Here is a 25610-nt window from a genome sequence, read left to right as displayed (position 1 = left end):
GTAATGTTGCTAGCTTGTATGTGAGATATCTAGAAAAAATAAAAATACTTAATAGTGCAGCCAAACCCTTTCTGTCTAATATTCTGGTTTACAAGAGGTATGACTACAGTCCTTTTGCAGCTTTTTAAATTTAGCTTCTGAAACACCTCAAGTTCACTATAAATTTATGATTTACAGAGAATCAACTTTCTTGACACCTGGATCATCCGTAGAGACAATATATTGTACACTGACTTGTATACCAAACCCACTGATCGCAAAAGCCTTTTAAGAGCTGACAGTTGTGATCCTGTTTCTCTAAAAAAATAGTCTACCCTGTAGTCAGCTTTGCAGGTTGAAACTAATCTGTAAAGCCCCTTTTGATTTTACTAGAAATATGCATGTAATGAAAGACAAATTTAACAAACGTGGCTACAAAGAACAACAACTGGACATTGCTGTTGAGAAGATAAATGAGATATTTAGAGTGGACCTTTTCAAGGGCGTCCAGAAAAGTAGGAAAGGGTTAGTTCCTTTATTCATCATCAAGTATTCCTGTTGTGCCGAAATGATAAAGCCTGTTGTGTATAGACCCTCACTTATATAATGTTTTCAATGACCCCCCTCAAGTAGTTTTCTCACGAGGTAGAAACCATAGAGATGCTCTAGTCCGTACTGACCTGCCTCCTCCAGAAATCCTGCCACAATGCACGCTCGCCCCTATCCCTGATAGGAATTACAAATGTGGTGCTTGTGCGCAATGCAAGAGTACTTTTAAATGTACTGATTTTAAACACCCCATTCAGGTAAGAAAACCCCTATAAGGGGGTTATTCTTGCACTATAAAAATATTATCTCATGTCCATGTGGCAGTACTATGTGGGCAAAACTAAATGTGCCCTTAAGGTGTGTATAGCGGAATATCGCAGCTTCATAAGATGTAAAAATATTACCTATTGTGCAGCACACTTCATTGAGGCTGCTCATGCAATTTCTGCTCTCCAGTACATGGCCATAGAAAAAAATGAACTTTTCTAGAAGAGGGGACAACCTTGATAGGTTGTTGAAAAGAGAGGCTTAATGGATCTATTCCTTAAATACCCTTGTCCCTAATGGCCTAAACATTGGTTTTTCATTTATGGTTTATCGTCTCGTAGGCGTCTTGCCTCTATCTCCGTCCTTAACCTTTTCTACAATTTATTTTTTTCAATTAAAAAAAATGTTTTCCTAGTATATTTCTAATATATTTATCCTAAATCTACTTGTGAGATATAATGTCTATACCGTGTGGTCTCCTCTTTAGGAAGCCTGTCTGAGCTGGGGGTGTTTGGTTTTCCTTAAAATAGTATTTGCTATGTCTCTCCTAATATTATGTGTCTTGATAAAGCTGTGTTACAGACTCTTATCTGTCTTTTGATAATTATATGGAGACGCTTTTTGATACGTTGCATAATCTGAGCTATTTATCAATTGTATTGTATCTTTCTAATGTTTACTTGTTTCTTGATATCTATATGGAGACGTGTTTTGATATACTGTATACACTGAGCTATTTATCAACTGTATTGTGCTTTTCTAATGGGATTTTTAAATGGCATATTAATCAGGTACTTGCTCATCCTACAGTATGTAAATGTGCTTGAGGACACTCCTCCCCATGACAGAGCACACCTGTGTCCTATCCCATATATAATGTCTGTTTAACTTATTAAACTAGTGTTGCATCGTGGCTATGAGTATTCACACTTGCGTTCCTCCTCTCTCCCATCGAAAAGCATTCATGACATTAAAGACAGTACTGTGGTTAGTCATGCGGTACATGTTATTGTATTGTGGTAAGGTGGTAATGTGGTTAATAGTGAAGCCCTACTCAAAACTCATAAATCATGTCAAACATGTTTCTTAGAGTGGGTGATCCACTTTCCTTACATCTGTGCTTTTCCTAAAAATGTGACACAAACAGGAGCAAAACTGTCAGAGACAAAGACTGCAAGCTTCAGCTTAAATAACTCATTTCAAATTATTATAGATTCAAAGTTGCAAGCTGTACAGTGGGTGAGAAGATGTGTTGAGATGTTGTGCTCCGGCTGGTTTAGCGAGGAATAAATTATTACTTATCACATGTGGAGGTGTGCTGATGCCGGAGGAAAATTAAATCAGACATTTAGGAGTGAAGTGAACTGCACAAACTGACACAAACTGTCAACATGCATCCACAAACCCAAGTTAGAAACCCTTACAACAACACTAAATAGAACCTCCATATAGAGGCATACTATGTTTTCTCTAAAAATACATTCCGTTGTTGTTTTATAATCAAGAAATTATTAAAAATCAGATTAAAAAAAATCAGATAACATTTGCAGCACAAACACTGGTGTTTAACTGTGTATACTTTTATTGCTCAGAGGGATTTTGGTGCATAATCAGCAACTAATTTGCATTTTCTCTCCATTTTTCTCTTCACTTTTTTATGTGAAGCATATTGTGAGCTATACTGGCTGCAACAGGACCCTATTTACTGTAATGCAGTAAACAGTGTCTTTTGGCAGCAGGCAACAAACAAGTTTTAGATGTGTTGGGATATAAAATAAAGATGAAAATCCATTTATGCGTACAAAGTGATAATTATATTGTCATCTTAGAAAGACAGCGTACTGTACATGGAAGGAACATGTTCATTTTGACAATAAAATCTTGCAGACTTAAACCTGACAAGTCAGATGGTTTATTACGCAGAACCAACTGAGAAGTCGTCCTTGAAAACTTTGGAAAAGGGCAGGCACTTTCATAAAATATTTGGCAGGTGATTGGATGAACCATCTGTCTATCACCGCCTATCACAATTTTTTTATCTTGGGAGGCAGCTGGATTCACGAGATCACGTCGCTGGTTCGGACACAAGCGCGTAACTTGAAGCCTGAGAAGATGGATTCTTGCGTGATTTTGTGATGTCATGATCTTGCGAATCCAGCTGTCTGGCAAGGTAATGCAGACTTTATAATGCCCACGGTTACAGCACAGTAAGTAATGTTTTAAGTATTTTGTCAGCTGTCGTTTCAGAAACCAACGAGTTATCTTGGACGTGTCTTTCTTACCCAGGTTGCTGTAGGTAGCGCTGCACTGGCTGGAGGCGGGAGAGTGGGAATGATGGGAGTGATTCCCGTCCTCCTCTGGCTCTCCTAGGCTGGCGCTGCCCTCGCTGGCTGAGGCTGGTGTGGCAACCTGGTTTGTGCGGCCCTCCTCCCCCTCCCCAAGCACCAGCCCCAGATTCACTCTGGCAGGCAGGGAGGCAGCACCGGGCAGCTCCCGATCCCTGGCATTGCTGGCACTGACTGGTACCTGGCTGCAGATGACAGAGAAAGACATGGCTTGTTTAGTCATGAAAATGTGGAATACTTGATCTATTTACCGTGCAATTAAATCATTTTGTTTATTTTCTCGATTTGTTTGAAATCTATGACTTTATTCCGTATTCTGCTTATGACAAGGTTTGATTCCACATTGAATTGTTTGCAAAACAAGTTAGAGAAGAAGCAGAGTGATAATAGTGAGCTGTGCTGCAGAGACAAGAGTTTATAGATAAATAAATGAGCTGCTTTTGATAAGCGCTTCAGTCTGTCATTGTTCGTCTTGTCTAAGATAGTTAACAGTATTTAACATCACAAGATATGAACAAAATACATAGAACAAAGTTTTGATATTTGTAATTTTTCAAACTCTCAAATCACTGCTCGCTCGCTTCATCAGCTCACTCACATCCTTCTCAGCAAGTGATGTATTAGAGCCAGCACTGCTGTAAGTGGGGGGCTTTTGAAGTCTGATGCATTTCAGATGCAACTACACATACATTGCCTGAAGGAAGATGGAGGAAAAAAGGCTAAGCAGGTCACAATGCAGTGTGTTTATACGTTTTTGAAGATCCTTCTATGACAGTGGGTGGCTGTGATTTGAGATGTTCAAAGAGGTGCGATTAATTTCATCTGAATCTGCCACAACAGATTGATGAAAAGGTGTCATATTACAGTGACTGACTTAAATGTGATTATTAGCCATCTCCTTTTTTAAAATCTGATACTTCACAAAACTCCGGGAGTGTATGAAAGAATTCTGGTTGTCCTGAGGGATAGTCTAATGAACCATGAAGCTTAACAAGATAAACTGCGACAAAATTTCCCCTGGTGGGATAATAAAAGTTTGACTTGACAAAATAAAACAAAAACAAAACTGTGTCAGTTTTCTCCTGACTCACATATTTAAAGTGCAGCAACACTGACGCAAACTGTCACCTCAAGAGCTGTATGTGAGCATAGAGGAATGTGATATTATGAAACAAAGTGCCTGCCTTCTTTATGATATTCTGCATTTAATGTCTCTATTGTTATCAGAATGACTTACAGCATCTTAAAAATGGATGTCATATCATCATAATGTACTGACAGTGGCCCAATAGAGTTGTGGGAACTAGAAATCTGGGTCATATCTTACAGTTTGTTATCATCGAGAGAGTGAAATTGGAGAGTGCAATCAGTGTGAAGTACCCGGGGATGTTATGAAGAGACTTGTCGTACACTCATTGCTGCCAGATATGCAAGTTGAACAATCTGACAATGTGTCTTCTTAAGGAAGTGACAGCGTGACAATTGGCCCATGGGGCCTGTCTGCATCACCATATTATTGCACTGTAAAAAAAAACAAAAACTTTTCTGACCAGCTACAGATTGATTCTTGTCTGTCAAATACGGACCAAATTATAGGCATTGTTCCAAATCTCCTAAATCAATTTAGAATTAAGACCAGCTTTAAAAAAAAGTCACAATCAGCAAGACAATATAATAATTAAATGATAATCCTATAAATAACTTCCAATCCAAACACTGATTCTAGCCAATTATTTTCATACAGGAGTTGAGAGAACCAGGCTAACAAGTTGAAACAAAACTACAACGAATCATCGAGTAAAATGATGCAATACAGTAACAAGAGCAAAACATTAAACATGCAGTAGAACTGACGATGACGACGTGATAGTAAAAAAGAAAGCTTTATGTCAGCTGGTTGAAGCGGGGAGGCAAGAGCCAATTTGCGCAACTAAAAAAAAAAAAGAGCTTTTTGTTAACCAGAACATCAAGACAGATTTTTTTCCACAGTCACCTGGATAACTGTGTCTCGCTGTTCTACGCTGAATAAAAGCTCAACAGCTGGTGTTTCATTGAGAGCCATCTGGGATCAGTCTGCCCCTCTGATCACAGTAAATAAGATACTCAAAGCGACCCGGTTACTGACCCCTGATCTCTAACAGTTCAGTCGCAGCCTTTCAAAGTAACCTGTGTGAGAGATTAAAGCTTCAGACCACCTGGGTTGTGGCCACCCAGGTAGGGTGACATTCTAAACTACAGTAGATTTTAACCCCCATTGTGATACACGAAATACCCGCTGCTGCTCTTGCCACAGTGACTACCATCTGTTCTTAACTACATTTCAAATTTTCTTGTGGTGACATATTGTTTACTATCCTGACACTGCAGTTGGATACTTCTTTCTCTTCTGTCTTATCTTTTTTGTCCTTGTGGTGAATAATAAATAAAAAGTATTTCATATAGGCCCAAAGTAAAACTGACGGGAACATAAATAGGAAAAAAGGTCACACAGAGTTTAAAGAGCTGGTTACATTGCCACAGGGGTTGTCATGGGTGGGGCAGGTTGGCAATATGTTTGTATTATCCTGAATCACACGTGTTATTTCCGTTGACTGCAATATTGGAAACACATGTTCCAAATATGACTAATGATTTATGCCATCATAGGCAAAAGTCCCTGTCAATAAAAAGTCCCATCTCAAGACAGAACTTATAGGGGGCTTGTCCAACTTAATATTTTAGTCATGTAGCATAGTCTTTTACAACATGTAGTGCACAAGTAAAATAAACTAATATTCTTCTTAGTCTATCACCAACTAAATCAAGTGTGTCTAGATCATTTTTTATAAAAGGTTAAAGATCTTTGAATAATTGTTTTAGGCACTTTGAAGACGTGTGATGCAAAGACAATACTAAACTTAGCTTAAAATTCACAATCATTCGTGCTGACAAATAGCAACATGCAGGATCTAAAACAATGATAAAATAGTAAGAAAAAGAAAAAAAGGGTAAAACAAAGCAATACACAAGGTATGTATTATCAACAGAACAAAGAGATGAATGACTAGAGAGAAAAACTTAAATATTCAGTAATATAAAACACTGTCCAGTTTTCGCTTTAAAGATGATTATCAACTTCTATGTAAACATTTTCAGGCAGAAACAGATACTGAGATAAATCAAACTCACATTCTTGAGAATCACTATTTCTGAATATCTTAAGAGGTTCCCTAGAAATGCTTCTGCAGTAGAAACATCTTATATCGTACTGTTATTTTTGAAGCAGTGATGTTCTTTAGGAGAACACGAATCTGTGATATTTTGACCATGACATGATAGAAATGCGAGTGTTCAAAGAAAAAATCCAGTTGCTCAAGTGTCTGTCTGTATCCTGGGGCACTATGTCTGAAGAAAGCATCAGATCTGACATGTTTATGATCTGTCTTTGTAGACCATAATCCCTCTGTGTCTCTTTAAAAGAGAGTCAATCGATAGCCTCCAAGTTGCCACAGTGAATTACTTTAGCACTTGCCAGCAGTAGACAATTGATATAAAAGGCCCATCATGGTTTGTGAGCCAACTAGAAAACAAGGATTAAATAAACCATGAAGAGATGGAGGCATAAAAACTGAGTATACTGTAATTACAAACAAAACAGCATAAAGTACAGTGTGATATAATGGAATACAGATGGTTTACCATAAGAAATCTGCCTGACTTGTACACGTTAACTCAGTTTCCTCTTCTGTTCTTCCCTGTTCGGTCTACGTGAATAGATTGGTTTCAACTTGACTGCAATTACCTTACTGTACCTTACACAGGGAACAACTAACATTAATCCTACTGAAAACCAAACTATTTATGGGTTACAATTAGCTAGAAAACATCCCAAAACAGCATTAAAACACAAAGAAGACAATCACCAGCATATACTCCCGTATAAACAAAACATTCAGTGTAGACAGACAGCTTGAGAGGCCCTTGACACAATAAATACCTTTATGGCTGCTACACGTTTCAATGTCAGGACCTGACTTGTTCAGACAGCATGAAGCTGCCTCAGTACATTTCTTTTTTTTTTCAGACTTCTGCTGTGAGAAATGAACAATCGTTGGTCCAAAACACAAATCACGAACCTCCACTCCCAACTAAGTCAACAACTTCAACTGGCCTGGATGGTCACAGGTATTTACAGAGGTGAATGAAAGAAAAAGGCTTCAGTTCAAGCTTACCCACTGTACTGGCTCACACAGCTTCCCATCTGGAAACCTTGAATACAAGGCAGAGGTGAATTCACATTCTAGCTAGAGCAGTCACTGCAGGCTGGCCTGTTGTGAGGAATCAAAACATATTTCCCTGCATGTGTCTTTTCCTCGTCTTCCTCTGCTTCTCCCTCTTTGAATGTTCTTACCTGTCTAAGGTGAGGTGTGTTTGCCAGCGCTGAAGAGCACGCCCACTGTCAGCCAATAAAACAGCTTCCAGTCAAAAAAACACAGCAGTTAACCCCTCATCTGCCAATCAATACTAAAGGTCTGGAGAATGATCTGTGTGACTGGTTCATGACAAGTAATCACTGACCTGACTGGTCTGTTTACTGAGGGACCATTCAGGTTTTTAAGAAGCCTATGAATCATGAAAGTCCATTCACTTCCTGCAAACTAACTCCAGTCCTCCAGAACTACAGTACTTTGCAGCTGCACTGACTTGAGGGATCTTGTAGTTAATAAACTCAGACAACTTGTTTGAATAATCTACCTAGCCCCTTAACGTATGTTACTAAAGCACTGAGGAATTTATTCACATTCCATGAGCCCATTCCCTTTGTAGACTTTGATTTTGTCACATCTTCCCCCACACCACCACAGGAAGCTTGGGAGTGGATAGAAACATAAGAGAGATGTTCAGCTATTTTATGTTTTTGGGTCAAGTCAAAAACCATGCGCAAATATGTGAGAAAAACATAAAATACAGAGTGGAGTAGCACTGTAACACCGATCCTACAAAACAAGTGAATAAATAAGTTACTAATTGACCAGTTCACAGTGTCTGCTGTAAACAGCAGAGACATAACAAACTGTCCAATAAAAGACGGTAGGTGTAAGGAAGATAAGGCAAACTAGACCAAAGGTTAAAATGCTTGACAGTGTTTCAGTGATGTGACTTGTTTAATCCGGTTTGCTTTGAAGTGCTTCCTCATTGTCTGATATGGTTGTTTGTACAGTGTGTAAATGTACCTCATACTGTGTGTGCATATACTACTGTACTGCAAACTAACAATGACAACAAAGTAAGAACAACCTAATCTATTATTTTGGAAATGTTTTTAGAAAAGTAATAAAACTTTAAAGATTATTGCTGATTTCATTACATTTCATTAACAGCTGTTCGTTTTTTTTCATGTTGAGACAGCTGTTCCCTGATGTTGAATGCTCAATTTAACAGGAGAAACATTCGGTGTATGAGGGATACCCTGGGGATACTACAACAAGTTCATCTTTGTTGCTGACATCAGCTCTTCAGACTTAACATGGTATTGGCCAGTGTTGAATAGCCATCAAGTTATTTTACTCGACATTATAAACTTAAGTTTCAATGACTCTGTGTGAAGCAAGAACAGCAAAAAACTCTGCTGTAACTAATGAATTGGATTTTGGCATCAAACTTTTGGGGAACATACAGTATACTGGGTACCCTTCAATACATAAAGCACAGCATCATGTCCAATTTTAGTATGGTATTAGCTAGACATTACATATTTTTAGCAAAACTAGCATATACTTGTTACTTGGTACCATTTGTTATGAAGTGCGAGAAGAGACAGGAACTTCTGGAAAGAAAGAAAGAAAAGATGGGTAGAGCTGAAGCTTGAGGAAGAGAGAAAAGCAGCAACGCTAGAAAAGAGACAGAATGGGGCCGTGCGCTTGACAGGATGGAGGAGTGAAATATTTAAGAGTTCACAAAGCTCGGGGCTCAAAGGAGAAAAATGTGGAAGGAAGGCATGGAAGAGGATTGAAAATTACACAAAACAGAGAAAGTGATGGTGGAAAGCCAAGCACCTTAAAATATACCCACAAGATGTGGATAATATGGCAGGGACATGAAGAGAAATGAAGACACAGATGAAGGCAGTGTAAGGGGGAAGTTCACATATGAGATATCAGGTGAGAAGATGAACAAGAATATCTCAAGTACAGTACAGTAGGTGTTTTTCCCACTAAACACATGCGTGGCTGTGAGATGCATTCTGGTTTTCTGAGTTTGATTATGTGTTTGATTAAACAAAATAATGAGAACTTTTCACTTAGCATTCAAACTCAGAAAAAAATCATGATATCCCAGGAAGAGGTGGTAAGGTAATGCTGTACTGACCTCACATAAGGCCTGCTGCCCAATGCCCCATTTACTAATTAGTTAACATGAATTATATATTTGTAATTGACTGGGTAGGGTACACAGGCACTTGTGGAATATTATAAACACTGAAAATATTGCATGTTTGATGCGACTTTTTCATAATACTGTAGGAAATCACAACTCCTGAGACATGAGTTTTTTTATGTATCCTGTACACCAGGGTGAGTCAGAGGATCCATTGTTGAATCACCGACTGACGAACTTGAAGTACAAAGGTTGGGGTTTTTTTTTTATACTAACTTGGCTTTATACACTCTAGAATAAATCACGTACTTGGTGGACTTGATTTTTTTACTTCAAGTAATTTCCTGCTGTGAACAGACTTATAAATATTGTGTAATAACGATGACTGCCATCAGATGGGTGGGAGATGTTTTCAGTGTGTGTTATCCAACCTGCAGTCTAAGTGATTAATACCTCACATTATTAGCAGTGCTTTTAGTATGCAGCTTTCCTGATGAATGATGTTTTTGTCTGGCAACTGCAGTGTCCATTTGACTAATTATCTTTGAGTGAAATGAAAAATAACACTTAGCTTCACTTCTAAGACAAAAACAAGTCACATTAAAGAGGACCTATTATGCTCATTTCCAGCTCTGAATTTTTAGTTTTGGACTCCACTAGAGTAGCTTTGCATGATTCACAGGTCAAAAAACTCCTTATTTATCTTATACTGAACCTTTATGCAGTTCCTCAGTATAACTTCTGTCTCTTAACAGTCCTTTTGAGCTCCTGTCTCTTTAAGGCCCCCCTCCTGATGAGCCCACTCTGTTCTTATTGGCCAGCTTTCTGGAAGCTGCTGAGGGGCAGTGTGTATAAGAGTCATATTTTATTACCGCTGATGTAAATCAAACATTTCCTGCTTTACTGCTTCAAATTACAAACTTTTAAATGACTAAACAATGGGAGACTTTTATTGTGAAGAATTTACAGGAAGTTACACATGTTCCTCTCTGAATTAGCGGAGCTTTGTTAGCAGTGCTAAAAACTGGTCTAAACAACAACATATGGACATATTTGGCTATTTGTTGAGCAAAACAGTTAGAAATAATGCAGGGAGGAATAGCATAAGCAGAAACAGCCACAGTGATGATGATGTTTGATGAAGAACTGTAGACGACCAGCACACCTCCAACAGGTAAACAAATTATTTTACTTGTAGTGTAATGGAGTCATGGCCCGGTGTGACTACCCCCAAAACAATGGAAAAATGCTATAATGTTAGCGGAGCAGTGCAGTGAACTCGCATGCTATGTGTGGAGCAGATGACCTATAAAGAAATCTGTCATGAGCCAACATTTTAACATTTTTATATATATATATATATATATATATATATATATATATATATATATATATATATATATATGACTGAAAATAAGGAAAAGCATAATAGGTCCCCTGTAGGCATGAACAACTTTATAATTTAGAACTGAAAATATGGTGCATCTAATACCATGTGTGAAGAGTTCACACTCATGCTGTCTGGCAGACGGTACAGGAGTCTGAAATGCAGGACCTCAAGGCTCAAAGACAGTTTCTACCCCCAGGCCATAACATAACATAACATAACACCTCCAAGCCACTGCCCCTGCCCCCCACCCACAAAAGAAAGGACTTAATGCAACTTTGCACACATCTGGACAATATGCACACCTCGTTTGTCATTTTGCACATACTTTTATACTGTTCTGAGCACAACTGTTATCAACTTGTCTACCTCAGTATGTATGGATGTATGTGTGTGATGGGTGGATATGAATATGTGGGTGTTTGTGTGTCTGTATATTTGCCTACAAATACTTTTTTAGATTAAATTTAGTTTCTAGTATATTTTCAATAGAGTAATTGACTGCACCAGGTAGAGAAATAGCGAACTAAGAATTTCATTGCATTGATAACTTGTTTATTCTTGCATATGACAATAAAGCCTTTGAATCCTTTCAATATGGGTTATCTTTATCTGCCACTATTACTCACGCTACTCACACTTACTTCAGGAAGCTAAACACAAAGGGCAACAGCAGGTCAAAGACAAATAATTAACTTATTATGCAAGAATACAGTGATTAAACAGGAGTGGACTGATGAGTGAGTATGTGTTGTGTGTGTGTGTGTCTGGCTGGGTGAGTGAGAATTTGATGCATTTTGAGTAGCTGAAGGGAATATGCCATCTAAAGAAGTGATTAATAGAGTAAAGGTCGATCTGACTGCTGTTGGGTGACTTGTAACAAACGGAGGTCCCCTCCTGGAGGGAGAACCACTGACCACAGATCCTGCTGTTCACGAAATAGATGACATTAGGGAAGAGACCACATACACTGCACAACCCATACAGTTGACTGGGCAAGTGGGTGAGCAGACATGCCAAATTAAGATCAAACACCTCTAGAATCTGTTATGAAGGATCTGTATGATAGGGAGAGAAGCACCCCTGGCACTTTGGAGGAGCAGCTGGCAAAGGTTGAGCATCTTCATTTGAGCTGGGTCCCATGAGTGCACTGAAGGGAATGCATGTGGGTAATGGTAATACAGGCTTTGCATGCGAAATGATTCATTAGATCAGCAAGAGTTGATGTACTATAGGTAGGGCATGTGTGAACTGATTTGATAGATTATTAAGAATTCCACTAGAGGCCTTAAAGAGAGAGGCATCTTGAAATAAACATTTGTGAAAAAACAATATCTATCTCACAGACGCCAAAAGCCCTAACCCTTTCTACAGGACTTCAATAACAGCATAAGTGCATTTTGTCTGAGGGTCAAAATCCTACAGGTATACAAATCTATTCCATGCACATATGCGTACCTTGCAAATGAAAAGAACACATTCTTGATCCCCTTTCCAATTACATACAGACATATCCACAATAAACACTTCACTTTTTGGTTTCAGATTATCCGTGAATTCTCTGTAATGGGGATTTAGTTTAGCAACTTTATATTTTCTCTAACAAATAAATCCAAGTATTCTGATGAAAATCCATATTTATCTTTATCATATTACCAACTGTATAAACATAGTTGTAAACACACTGATTACTATGAAGTACTACTATTACAGGCTTGACTCTGGTCACTGAGGCATATTTTAATATTGTGGTGTCTGAAGAGTAAATAAAACCTTAGAAAATCCCGGACAAAATACCTCATGTCCTTGCTGTTGAGATCGCCTCCAGTGGTGTGTGATGGTGGTGTTCGCCCTGGGCTCAAAGGTCTGGGCTCCTTGCTCTCATCAGGTGTCAGTAGTGCAGTTTCTCTGCACTCCTCTACTCGTAATTCTCCTTCTCCATCACCAGGAGTGCTGCCACTCTCTGGTTTGCAGGTGAATATGATGGTTGGTTTCTGAGTGGGATCCTCAGGTTTGGCCTCGGTGAACCACTGGTGATGTTGAATTGGTGGTGGTGGAAGCATGTGAATGACTGTTCCATCAAGCCCAACCAGCTTCCCTTTCTCCTTCTCTCTCTCCACCTTCTCTCTCTGTTCGTCCTCCTCTTTCCGCCGACGAAAAAAGCTCTTGAAGGAGATCCAACGTTTGGGTTTAGAACTTTCTGTTGAAATACGTCTCCCCTCTCCTCCTGGACTTGCTTCACCTTCACTGGGTCGTACAGGAGAACTGGAAGCGGAGCTCTTGGTCCAGTTGCCAAAGTGTCTCTGGAGGATATTAGAAGCATGGTAAGGGGAAGATGTAGATCTGGGAGGGGGGAAGGGGGCATTTGGCTCTGACCGGGTGCTGGAGAGTGTAACAGCAGCAGAGGCACTCTGGGATTTAGACAAAACTTTCGAGGGCGTGTCCTTCTTGGGTTTGGAAAGACAGCCATCAGTTGCAGAGAAGAGAGACTTGGGTCGTGTGAGGGTCTCCTTCATGGCATCAGGTGGCAGGGCGTACAGCTCCTCAGAACCGAAAGTTTTGTCATGTGCTGAAGGTGACTCTGGAGGAGACTGAGGAGGCTGGATGGAGGCCACAATCTGTGAAAGCACAGCACTGGCCTCCTCCCTGTGGCTTACCACTGTTCCAGACGACAAAACTAAGTCGGTATCATCATCATTACTGTAAATAGTGTCTCCACTTGTCTTGCAAGTGCGTGAAACAGCATTGGCAGTGGGGCTGTTTTTAGGTAGGTTTGCAGTAATGGCAAGAATGGCAGGGGAATTAATTGATGCAGTGGGAGAGAGAGCCCCAACATTGGAGCTCATCACAGTGCTTGTCACAGTGCTAGAGTCTGTAGTGGTTCTAGGTTGTAAATTTGGTGCTTTTGACAATGCTTCAAGTGGAGCTTTTGTCTCCTCAAAAGAAGCTCTCTCTGATGTGCCTCTACCAGAGATGGTTTTCTCTGTTGAGGAGGACTGGACACTTTCAGAAGATCCAATCTCTTCATAAGTATGACTGGTCACCCTACTACCTACCCCTTTTGGCTGGTGCAGTTCCCCACTGAGTCCCAAGAAGCTCTTGTACACAGCTAAGTTGTCATAAGCGCTTGGATTGATAACGATAGGTACCTTTACAGCATTCTTGGAGCTGCGGGCATAGGCTGGCTCATCTCGGATAATAATGGGAAAAGGAGGCATGCCTGCGTTATTGAAACTGTTGAACTTGATCTCTGATAAGTTTGGGGATTTCACTGGTACAGTGCGGGAGGAAGACAGCCCAGCAATGGGAGAAGTGGGAGCTGACTTGTGGCTGAAGTGTTGAAAAGGGATGGAGGGGCCAGGAGTACTCCCAACCCCCAGATCCACTTTAGGTATCTTTTGGCGAGGACTTGTGCTTGATGTCCACACTTCTTGGTAGCGTATGCTCCCTAATTTCTTTCGGGAGGTACTTGAGGGGGCAATAGATGTGGTTGATGTTGGCTTCACAGGCGAAGATGGAGAAATAGGGGAGGTTGGAGACAGGGACTGACCTAAAGGAGTGCTACAGAATGATGTAGGGCTGGAAGGCATTGACAGGTTTTTGGGTTTTGGAGTAGAGTCTGGAATCTGTTCATCTTTGTTGGCCATAGATGCTGACACATCCACTACAGTATAAGGCTTACAGATAAGCGATTTTTCCAGATTCACTACACGGTATGGTTTAGCTTGCTCCTCTGTAGGACTAAAACTGATAGTAACTGGTTGACCTGGAAGGGCTTGAGGCATTGACGCACCTTCTCTGCCATCCTGTTCTTCTAATCTAATGGCCAGGACAGCTTTGTGTGTTTCAGCCACCTTGAGTGGACTCAGCGCTCTGTGGACGGGCTCCTTTTTTGGAGGAGAAGTGCAAGGGACAGGTGCTTTGGAGGATGTGGGAGAATGCAAGCCATTTCGAAGAGCACAGGACACACTGCTCCCACTGCTGGAGGTTGTCCGAGAATCCTCTGGTAGTGATGACGATGACTCTGGAGAAGTGGTGGACTCTGAATTTGTGAGGAAACCACTGCCTTGCATGTCACGAGGTCCATAGGGAAGAAGAGCTCCATTGGAGTCCATGGAGGGGTATCCATTCAAGATCTCATCATAGCTATCATCATAGTCTACCGCACAAATCCGCTGTAGTGAGCGGTTGCGCAGTGGAACGGTATTCCACTTTTTTCCTGCAGCAAAGGGCACCGGAGACAATGTGGCTGCACGGAAATGTGCAAATCGTGGTTGGCCTCGCATACGGATCTCCATGGCTAGTAACTCTTCATCACTTTCATCCCAGCTCTCATGTTCATCATCATCCCTTTCAGATTCTTCCTCCTCATCCTCCTCATCCTCATCATCTTCGCCTTCACTAGAAAATTCTGGGTAGCAAAAGCGACCCCCCTCTGCACTGATGATGTCTGTGCTATCACTAAGGGATACCCGTTTTTGAGCAGAGCCACCACCGCTACTGCTGCTTCCCATGGCAAGACAGCTTGAGGCTGGAAGGCCTCTTTCCAAGGACCGTTGGTATGAGCTACTGATTCGCCCCCAGAACAAGTCTTTAGAGACAGAAAGATGCATGGGGTTTGGGCCGGGGCCTAATCCAGCAATCTCTTTTAGGACATCTGTCAGTCCACTGTTGTTGTTATTTCCACTAGGGGTCCTTGGGCTAAGTTGTCCATAACCTTCAATCTCCTCAACGCCATCCTCTCCTTCGTTGTTGTTGCTAGGACCACCTGGCCTCTTACAATTCAGTCCATTGCGATTCCAGACCGCGAAGGCTGATGTTTTGCCCTGTTCTATTACATTTGTTGGTCGTTGCATGTTGCCATCTGAATCCAGTCCTGCAGAAGAGCAGGGCAGCATCATAGTTGGCTTAACAGCAATGGTTGGCTTCTTAGCCACTGGTGGACGGAAGTGTCCTGAGCGGGATGACCCACTGCCAGCCCTCTGGGAGTTGTTGGCAAGGTTAGGGTTGGCTCTGGCTCCAGCAGGGGGTGGAATCTGTTGCTGAGATGCTGGAGCCCTCTGCTCAGAGGGATGCTTCCCTCCACCACTCTGGGCCAGACAGTGCAGACTCTTAGGTTTAAAGCAGTTCTTGCACTCGCCTGGTTTCCACACGTGCTCGGTGAATGTGCTGCAGGCGGACATGGCTGCTGTTCCTGTGAGGCAGCCTGCTGGGTCAGTGGACAGGAAACCCCTCCATGAAGCTACTGGCTACAGGAACTAACTGTAGTACAACAATGATGAACTTTACTCAAGCCTCAAACATTGGGGATACCAGACCTGAAAAAGAGAACAGAAGAGGAAGGCATAAATAAAACGTATTTTTAATAAATAAATTTGTATTTTTTGTTAATTAAATTTAAAACATTCATTTTATTTAGTTGCAATTTAATGCATCACTTCACTGCACAGAGTAGTTATGAATGTAGTTAATTAAAAAGGTATGCCCATGCAGGAACAAACTACTGAACCAAACAAGGAAAATTAGATCCCGCTATACCATTACAATTGTCACACACACAACTGAACTGAAATAAAGAGGGAAGCAGAAACATAAACTGTGTGAGAGAGAGAATGAATTAGGAAGGCAGTGCTACACTGTCTCCATTAGGTGGCACACTTTCTCTACTGAGCAGCCAATCTATCCTATGGGGCAGCAATCTGTCTCCTGCTAACTCACAACTGGACCTATAAGACTCAAAAAGCAGAGGGGCAGAAGTGAAGAGGATTAAGAGAGCTTATTTCTGAATTGTTGTCTTGTATTGTTGGCTGTTTCAGCCAGGCTTAGGTGAGATACAGGTACTGATATTGTCATTTAATCAAAACTTCCAATGTCTTAAAGTCTATGAACTAGAACGGTTACATAGAGGATGGAAATAAAATGTGCTTTAGCTGAGTTCACGTGTACTGAGGTCTGACAATGCCATGGAGAAAGAGTTTTTCAGACTCATGTATTTACAGTGCAGTCTGTAAGTAGTAGAAGGGTACCCAGGCTTTGTGGTTTTGGCTCTGTTTTCTAGCACACTAGATTTGAAATCAATTAACAACTCAGGGGATTAAAGTGATTATGGGTGCTTAGTAACAACCACACTGGAACTGTGTAGGATAAGTAACTCTTTCCATATGTAATCACCACAGATTTAGGACAATGAAGCAAGATATGATCCTAAACATAAAGACAATGAAAGGAGTTCTTCGGGCTGTTCAACTGTTCAAGGCAGTCCCCAGACTTTTCGCTTGCTGAGGTCCAGACTGAAGGGAAAAGCCCCCAAAACCAGCAAAAAGTGAAGAAGGCTGCAATAAGACCATACCAATGAACATACCAAGGTGCATACCAAGCATCAAGAACTTAAGGAATTGGTTGCAAAGACTATGCAATCACATATCAAGCATAATGACTCACTTTAATTTAATTTTAGTTTTATCAATACAATTTGGACCCCTAAAGGTGAAAAAATGCTCCAATTTCAACATTGTGAATGTTAACTTCAAATATGGAGGTCGGCGCTTGCACCATACAGTAATTCTTTCATTTCAAATCCAAAACAAGCACATTACCAAAACATCAAAATACAAGAAAAAACAAAAGGGTTACTCTCCTAATACTGTACTACATACAGGCAATAAACTGTCAGTCTTTAATATTCAGACGTATGATACAAAAAAATGGTTGCAAAGCCAACTACATAATTTATGTGTTGTTTCTAAACTTGTTTAATAGTCTATCAACCTACATAGAGTACAAAAGAAATAGGTTTAAAATCAACACCATTCAGTCTTTGTGAGATAACAAAGACTGACATTTAAAAACTTGAGCACAAGCATGGTCTCCTCAGGTTATCGGCTCCAGTGCAAATCAGGTGCATCCTGTTTTCTCGGTCAGCCAGGTCACACTTTGTGGCATTGGGATACCACATCCTTTCTTTTTTTTAAATTACACAGTTCAAAAGTACTGTGTTTCCCATCTATCACACACAGACAAAACAACTTTGGTAAAACTTTATGGGTCCGACAGATATTTACTGGTAAAGAAGTGCGCAAATACAGTGATGGCTACTTTCATCTGTTTATAGTTAAATAAGGGAAACGTAGGATTTAAGTTCTTTGTGGAACACTTGTTACCATTTTTTTAAGTCACACTCTTGAAATGAAATCTTGAATCTACTGGAGACGGAAAAAAAGGAAAATCCATTTGTATTAAAAAATTGCTTTTTTTTCCTTAGTGGTGTGATACTCAAACAACCAAATAAAACCAAGCCATACTATGAAAGCTTGTTTAATAACTACACAACCTGGTACAGTTTTCACAGTATTTTTTATACCTGAAGCCTGCTCTGGGCAGGTCCTTAAAGCACAGTATTATAATTTTTAAACAAAGGACACCATTAAGGTGTAAGGGTACAACATAAAATATAAACCTTGAGTGTAGAAAGTAAGACTACTGTCTTACTAGAATTTGCGTTAGAATTAAATTTCATACAGAGAAAATGCAAACAAAAAGCAATAAAAGACATTAATAACTTCAACATTTCATAGGATTAAAATATTTTGTTCTTTCAAAATCATCACCCTTGCCTTCAAGAGCATAAAGCCTAAATCTGAGTTTAGTAACCTCCTAAGAGAATATGCCTGATGGAGGTAAACAAAACATGAATATTCAAAAAAATTGAAAATTCAGAAAGAATTGGTAGAAGCACTGCAAGTGTCACAATACTGTGGTGTTACTGTTGGCTTGTAGAAACGTGGTGAATTCTGTGATTTTGTCTTGGGTTAAATGTCAGCTTAGTCACATACAGTCCAATACAGTCAAAAGGAGGCAATTGCAGTTTTGGTGTTTTCATTTTTCTAGTTCAGTCAAAAAATACACTCCACTGTAAGCCATGAAGCTATCTCAAAATATTATTTGAGATAATATGTACAGCTGATGATATGTAAAAATGTGAACATGTAGGCCTCTAGATTTAATATTGAGGTCTATAGTAATTCTATCGTTACAAAGACATCCTGATCTCAATGATATTACCCAATTAAATAAAGGTTATGCTAGATACAAGGCATTCAGATTAATAGTTTTTATTTAGAGGTTAATTGTTCCCTTTGAGGCTATGGATCACACACACGTTCTCTTGACCACAGCCTTGGAATCTAATTGGGTGATATTTTAACACAAAAATGATCGAGGAGCTTGTATAACAGTTATAGTTATCCTAAAAAATAAAGTAAAAATTAAAATAAAAACTCAAAACTAGAAACATTTTAAAAGCCTACTTCTGCTGTAGACTGTTCCTGGCTTCTATCAAAAATCGGCTTTTCTTGCATGGACACCTATCAAAGGTTTACAGTTCTCTCCCTCAGCCAGTAAAACCTGATTAAATGATCTCTGCTAGAGCAATATTCTATTGGCTGGGGTGAGATAGCTCATTCAGCTCTGTTTGATGTGTAAAAGCTGCCAAAAGATTATTATACAATACTTGGCCTGAATACACTGTTTGGCCAATGGTGTACTTCAGGGGAGGTAACCTATACACAGAGTGAGGAAGTTCATTCTTACACATTGCTTGACTTTGGACGATAATAAACCAAAGTAAACAAACAATGACCACACTAACACTGCACAATAACTTCCTGAAGACCTCAATTCACAAAAAGTAAATGACAGCTCCGTGTTCTCTTCTCTTCTGCTCTGATATATTAACAAAATTAATATAACCTTAAGCAAAGCAAAAGGAAAAACATGTGATCACTGCTGTGCTTTTATGGGTGACCAAAACCTGCATTTCATCAAATAAAGCTCAGGCTATGACTCATTGTTGGGCTGATGCTGACAGGGACGAGTAAATCAGTCTTTTCATCCATCTAACAAGGTCATGGGTGTCAGATCCTGTACGGAAGGATGTTACCATGACAACACCCTGGACCTGCCCAGGGCCTGAAACAATAGAGCAGGAACTCCTGAATGAAAGTTTGCTGATCAAGTCTTGATGGGTGGGAGAAGATTTATCCTGTCACATTGTACAGGTTGCATCCTCACAGGAACTAAACACTGTAATTCAAACAATATTATTCATAACCTGCTGGTGATGTGAAATGTAAGTACTGTGTATTTCTGTGGCAGACTTTCAAAGCTTCATGAGCAACTGTCAGAAAAGCCCCCCAAAAAAATTAATTACTGAGTCTAATGTGTGTCTCTCCACTGTCTGTTACAGTTGAAATCCACTGTTCAATAGATTAAACAAAAGCTCATTTACAACAACAGCATCCAGAATCATTTTCAAGTCCAGGACTCTGTTCTCCTTGAAACATATTAGGACACATTTAAGACTCTGTCTGACACAGATTTAATGCAGCTGTGTTGCACAACAAGTATTTTCCAAATGAGAAAATGGCGAGCAGAGAAAGGCATAAAAAGCGGTATTAACGATAATATTTCAATACTTTTTGCACATTGAGAAAAAGTTGAATTGCTTTTATGAGATCTACACCAGACATACTTTTGTTGGAAAAGATATTATTTCTTCACTGACAGACACTGGAAGAGGTAGGAGAGGGAACAGTTTTCTTTAGAAATCAAGATAAAGAATCCTTATTGTGTTTACTTTCTTCAAAGCAGTGAGATGGAATTATGAAAAGCAGCTCCCATGGTGCATTATAATAAGATAATTCAGTTTTTCATGCTTTTTGAGTTTCTGATCACGCTTCTGGAAATCCAGAAATATCAGATATCCAATATACGTCACATACACTTACGCGCCGACAGAAACCCTCAGTGGCGGATGTGACAGCATATTTTACTTTTCTCTCAGCCATCATTAAAATTCTGCTGGTGTTTTGATTTCTTTTTTTTTCTTCCCCTTGCCTACACAGTGGGGGCTGCTAATGACACTGCCTCTATCATCCAGCGAAACTTACTTATATTTTAGTTTCTCATTAAGCCAAAGGCAAAAAAGTAGTGCCATGTTGTTACTGACAAGACCTCACAACATCTAATCTGGGATGACAGTTATGCCTTGGGGACAGCAACAATCCCATCTGCCCAACAATCCTTTCCTAAACCATGCAGTCCAGTATTTTTAGTTCACGCAGCTCACAGTGCAGGGCATATCATTTAAATATGATATGAGGTGGGAAACCTCTCTGATACAAGCAATCCCTCTCACTTATGTAATCGCCTTTGTCAGTTTTGTTTGAACATGAAAATGATTCTATTTCTAGTTATACTCTCTTTGCAATAAAAATGTTCCTGCTCATGGCCATCAGCCAAATAATGGACTGCTATTTTTGTGTTACTTGCATTATGTAACATATATTACACAACACAATTGAAATGTGATGAATTACGATACAGCAAACTGATTTCAAAATAAAACCCTCACCACAAAACATTTTCAGTATTTACAGGAGGGATATGTTGCATAAATACAGAAAAACCCAATTTAGTGCTACTAAAACACTCGTTTGTACATCTACTGTGAACATTATATTTTTCTTCTCAGGTGTTTGGGGTTGTTCTGTAATATTAACTGTGTCTCATTGATTCAGTCTTTGCGTGTGTCCACAGTGTGACTCTGCACCATCTTTGATTAGAGAGATATGAAGCAGCACTAAGCCACCAGCGATTATTGGAAAAACGGGGCGGATGCATAGACATATTTTCTCTCCTTCTTTGAAATTCTGTCTGTTCGTTTCCACCGGTTTTCCTCTGATTTGACAGTCAAATACTGAGTGAAACCTATGAAATGAATGTGATAATTTGTCTACGTTAGTGTGATATTCTCCTGTCTGCTTGGTTATCCTCCTCAGTCTTGTTTTTGTTTATGATTTCCTTGTTTGCCATGCATATTTGATGAGGCTGAGGAATTACTGTCGATAATTTAAATGGATTCCTTATGTATATGAACTGATTACGGTTTGAGGTAAAAGAACAACTTCTCTCCATCTAAAATATGTATTCTGTAAATAAAATGAGATTTATGTGTGCTCCAAAATCAATGTAAAGCTGAGATCTTTTGCACCTTAAACCACTGTGTTATTCCCATATTTTGCACATTTCTTTAGCAGTTATGCAAGATTTTGGTTTTAGTTGCACATTCTTGTTTAGGCCCCAGATTTGTCCTAAATCTGCCTAAAAACAAAAACAAGGCAGAGGACAGAATGTGACTGCTCTGCAGCTCTGTAGCTGTAATAATAATCAGGTTATTGCCACACTTCGATTGATGTGTTTACAGGCATTTAATAAAATAATGATGGAAAATGTGGTTAATGTGATTTTATGAATAATGTTCTATTGGAAGAACTTCAAATCCATCCTCATTTTTGTCAACCGAATATTTCATTAGGATAGTTAAAGTTGATGTGTGGAGCTGAGAAAGCAGCGTGGATCAGCACAGTGTGTGTGTGGGAACGAGCCGCTCATAAGAAGAGCTAAAGCCTAGTTTATTTGTTCACCCAGCAGAATGCCGCATCCCCCTGCGCTACAGTTATTTTGTTTTATGAATGGTCAATTACATGTGTCAACATACTGTTCTCCGCTTTGCATGTTAGACTGGCTGAAATCATCTGGCAGCGCACATTATAGCTCCTATTCACATAATTGTGTCTGTTGTGGGCCAGACGAGTTTAGATTGTCTGCCAGTTCAGATGAAGAACACCATTTTTAATGTTTTTGTTACATGTACATGGATAATTTACCTTTTGGTAATTCTGAAAAATAATTAGCAGAGAAATTCAGTATTTGTCAGACATTATGGATGACTAACAACCTAAATCCAACAAGTGAACGGGAAACTTCCTGTGATCGTTTGTAATTAATGTGTCACATGCCTTGTTTTTTTCAGTTGAAGGCAGTAAATGTTGGCCTTGCTTGTGCTGCATACTGTATTAGAGTGACATGTGTTTATTCAAAATTAAATGAATAGATGAGGAAAACTGCATCGGGAGGCAATTTATATTACCCAAGATTTAGAGGGGAGGAATTTTATAAATGTTCATGTGAGACTTTGGTAGTCTATTGCCGGTGGTGACAACCAAATGTGTTTAATTTGAGATAGATAACATCATGAAAAGTCTGTAAAAACACAGAGGTCTCTATGTCTAGTCCTTACTTAGCTGTTATGTACCATGTCTCTGCTTGGAAGAGGGATCTCATTCCTCCTGGTGTGTCAATAGGTCACCTACAGCGAGTGAATGAGAGGAGCAATAATGAAGTTTTAATGTTCAGCACACGTACACAGCGCCGTTCTACATACTACACGGGGAATTGAGTGCTTGTGTTTAAGTGTGTGTATGTGGACTTTCTAATTGCAACAAGAAATCCTGCTTTTTTTCCCCTTAAGAGGCATTTCTAGAAACTATGAATACATTGGAGAAGTGCATGTGTGTGTGATCCAAATAGTATACAACAATACTCATATTCACTGTACGGTATGTGAGCCGCTGCTGACAGACAATGCATATTAACTTTCTGGAGCGAGGAGCTGTGGGAGGTGAAAGGTCAGGTCAATGATACCTCATCGCAGAGGTTGCATTTATTAACTCTGTTGTTAACCTCAGCTGCCCTCGAGTCTGTCCGCTCCTTTCCTCTACCGCTTTACGGTTTCTCCTCATTTAATGAGACTCTTCTTTCTCATCTTTGTTTCTTCCTACTCGATTCTCTCTCTTTCAAAGTTTTTCTTTGTTGTTTGTCTTTTCCCCTCTGGCTCAAAATTTCCCTCAGCCTCTCTCCGTCTCCTTGTCCCTACCCACTCACTTTCTATTCACTTTTTATTCAGGCTGGTTTTTTTTTCTCTAGGCTTTTTCTTACTGCTGCCTCTCTCCTGTGAGATATGTAAATCTGCCTTCCCTTCTGTCCCTCTTTGCTTCACAACAGGACTTCAAGATACAACCGTCAGACTTAAATTTTGCAAACCACCACCGTCAAAACCCAAACTAGTGAGTGACCACACGCAGACAACTAACAATAACTTATTATCTAGGTCCTTACCAGCAAACATACCTTCAAGGCACAAGAGACACCAAACCAAAACCAATAACAAGCCTTTCCTGGTGTTTAACTTTTGTATGTGATTCTATTGTATATGGCAGGCAGTTAGGACATCTGCATTCACCACCATGTTTTCGAGACAGGCACTCTTTGGCTTTCTATGAACATGCATCTGAATATAAATTAAATGCAAATAAATAAATCACATATTTTTCCACATTTTCAACCAGTAAGCTTTGTTGCCATTTATGTAAAATGCAACTGATTGTAACCGTTCCCACTGCCACTGAAATGTGCAGTTAATGTGTCTGATGCACCTGCGTTTCATGAACACCTTTTTCTACACTTCTGTTGACTGATTGTTGTTAAAACATATAAGAAGAAATTATTTAACACATTGGTATATCTGCAAAAATTGCAGATTTGGCTAAATTGCAGCATTGTATAACTGTGTTTTTATTACATCTAATGTAAACACTTTCAAGTTTATATATATATGTATAACTTTTTTTTTCCCATGTGTGTTTTCAGTGGAAATGAGTGTTCCCATCTGTGCTGTCAAAGACTCTGATTTGTGGGTCGGCCACAGGAAGATATAAAGAAATTTCACAGCTGTATGAAGACAACTGAGGTTGTTTGCATGCTAAGCATACACAACACAAAAAAAAAAACACAAATGCAAACACATGCATGATTCAATCCCATATTCCCTATGAAATGCTGAAAATTCAGTGGTGTCACTTGCGGTTTTTCTCTAAATGACAAAAATTCTGAAACAACAAACCAGTCACACAGACGACAAACACCGCACAAACCGACAAAACTTTGCCTCATTAAAAACAAAAGGCTGTCAAATACGACAGGAAGCTCTGGAGCAGGTTTTCTATTGGTTTTCTGCAACTGCAACTCAGTAGTGCAGAGTTAGCAGTTCCGATGAGATGCAGTGTTGGCCGACGATCTGTGACCATCTGCTCATGATTTGATAGCAGCAAACGCTGTCTGGTTTTTTGCCAGGTGAGATATCACACAACACCTGCTGCTTGGTGCCACTACCACCAACACACAAGCCCCGTGGGACTGCAGAGTGAGACCCAGATTTGTACCGGGATAAGAATAACTTCTGAGGAGCGACTGGCGGGTTAGAACTTTATTTACCGAAAGCTACCCCAGTGAGATTAATGCATAAAACATTTTCCTGTGTGTGTGACTTTTTAAAAATAAGAAACAGTTCACGAAATTAGTTGCAGTAAGCAGTGAACCGGCCCAGATCTTCACAATAAGGTGAATGCAATCACTGTGTAATAGGGAAATAGATTACAAAGACAACCACTCAGTGTGACTACTACTTCTCTATCTAACCCCCTGCAGTAACACAGCAACACCGTCTTTAAACTGTATTCAAACCCGATTTAATTGGAGTTGAATATATGTGCTCATTAGGAATTTTAGAATGATTTTAAAATGACTCTCCTGACAACACATAGGACTCCTCTTGAAGTCCTACACGATTACAAATATTGAATCTTAGACAACATCAAGTGTCTTTGCTTAAATGCCGGTTACACAAAGGGAAGTTTTTGAATATAAATGGCCTATTTTTGAACTCCCACACCTATACCATCCTTTCATCTTTTTCATTCATCCTACACACCTGACGTCTCCCTCGTTTCTTCCTTCATCAATTATTGCTCAGTGAACTGATATGCTGG

The 25610-nt window shown here is 39.7% G+C and overlaps 1 protein-coding gene across 8 annotated transcripts in view; it reads right to left on the bottom strand.

Moving 5' to 3' along the window:
• Window positions 1-25610, bottom strand: part of peak1 (pseudopodium-enriched atypical kinase 1) — a 110840-nt gene that overhangs the window by 15689 nt on the left and 69541 nt on the right. For 6 of the 8 annotated variants that reach the window (XR_006096146.1, XM_042411162.1, XM_042411160.1 and 3 more), the window contains 2 exons: window positions 12682-16202; window positions 3078-3325 (listed from right to left, as the gene is read on the bottom strand). Coding sequence is in view for 7 of the 8 variants with exons in the window: in XM_042411162.1 (XP_042267096.1) it covers window positions 3078-3325; window positions 12682-16067 (3634 nt within the window). In the remaining variant the exon portion in view is untranslated. Of the gene's footprint in view, window positions 1-3077; window positions 3326-12681; window positions 16203-23023; window positions 23093-25610 lie in introns of all 8 variants that reach the window. The other 2 variants (XM_042411159.1, XM_042411163.1) reach the window with 1 other exon arrangement.

The sequence above is a fragment of the Thunnus maccoyii genome, chromosome 5, assembly GCF_910596095.1.
Source record: "Thunnus maccoyii chromosome 5, fThuMac1.1, whole genome shotgun sequence".
Taxonomy (NCBI): domain Eukaryota; kingdom Metazoa; phylum Chordata; class Actinopteri; order Scombriformes; family Scombridae; genus Thunnus; species Thunnus maccoyii.
Note: the sequence above shows the minus strand (reverse complement) of the source record. Positions and strands in the feature narration are given on the sequence as shown.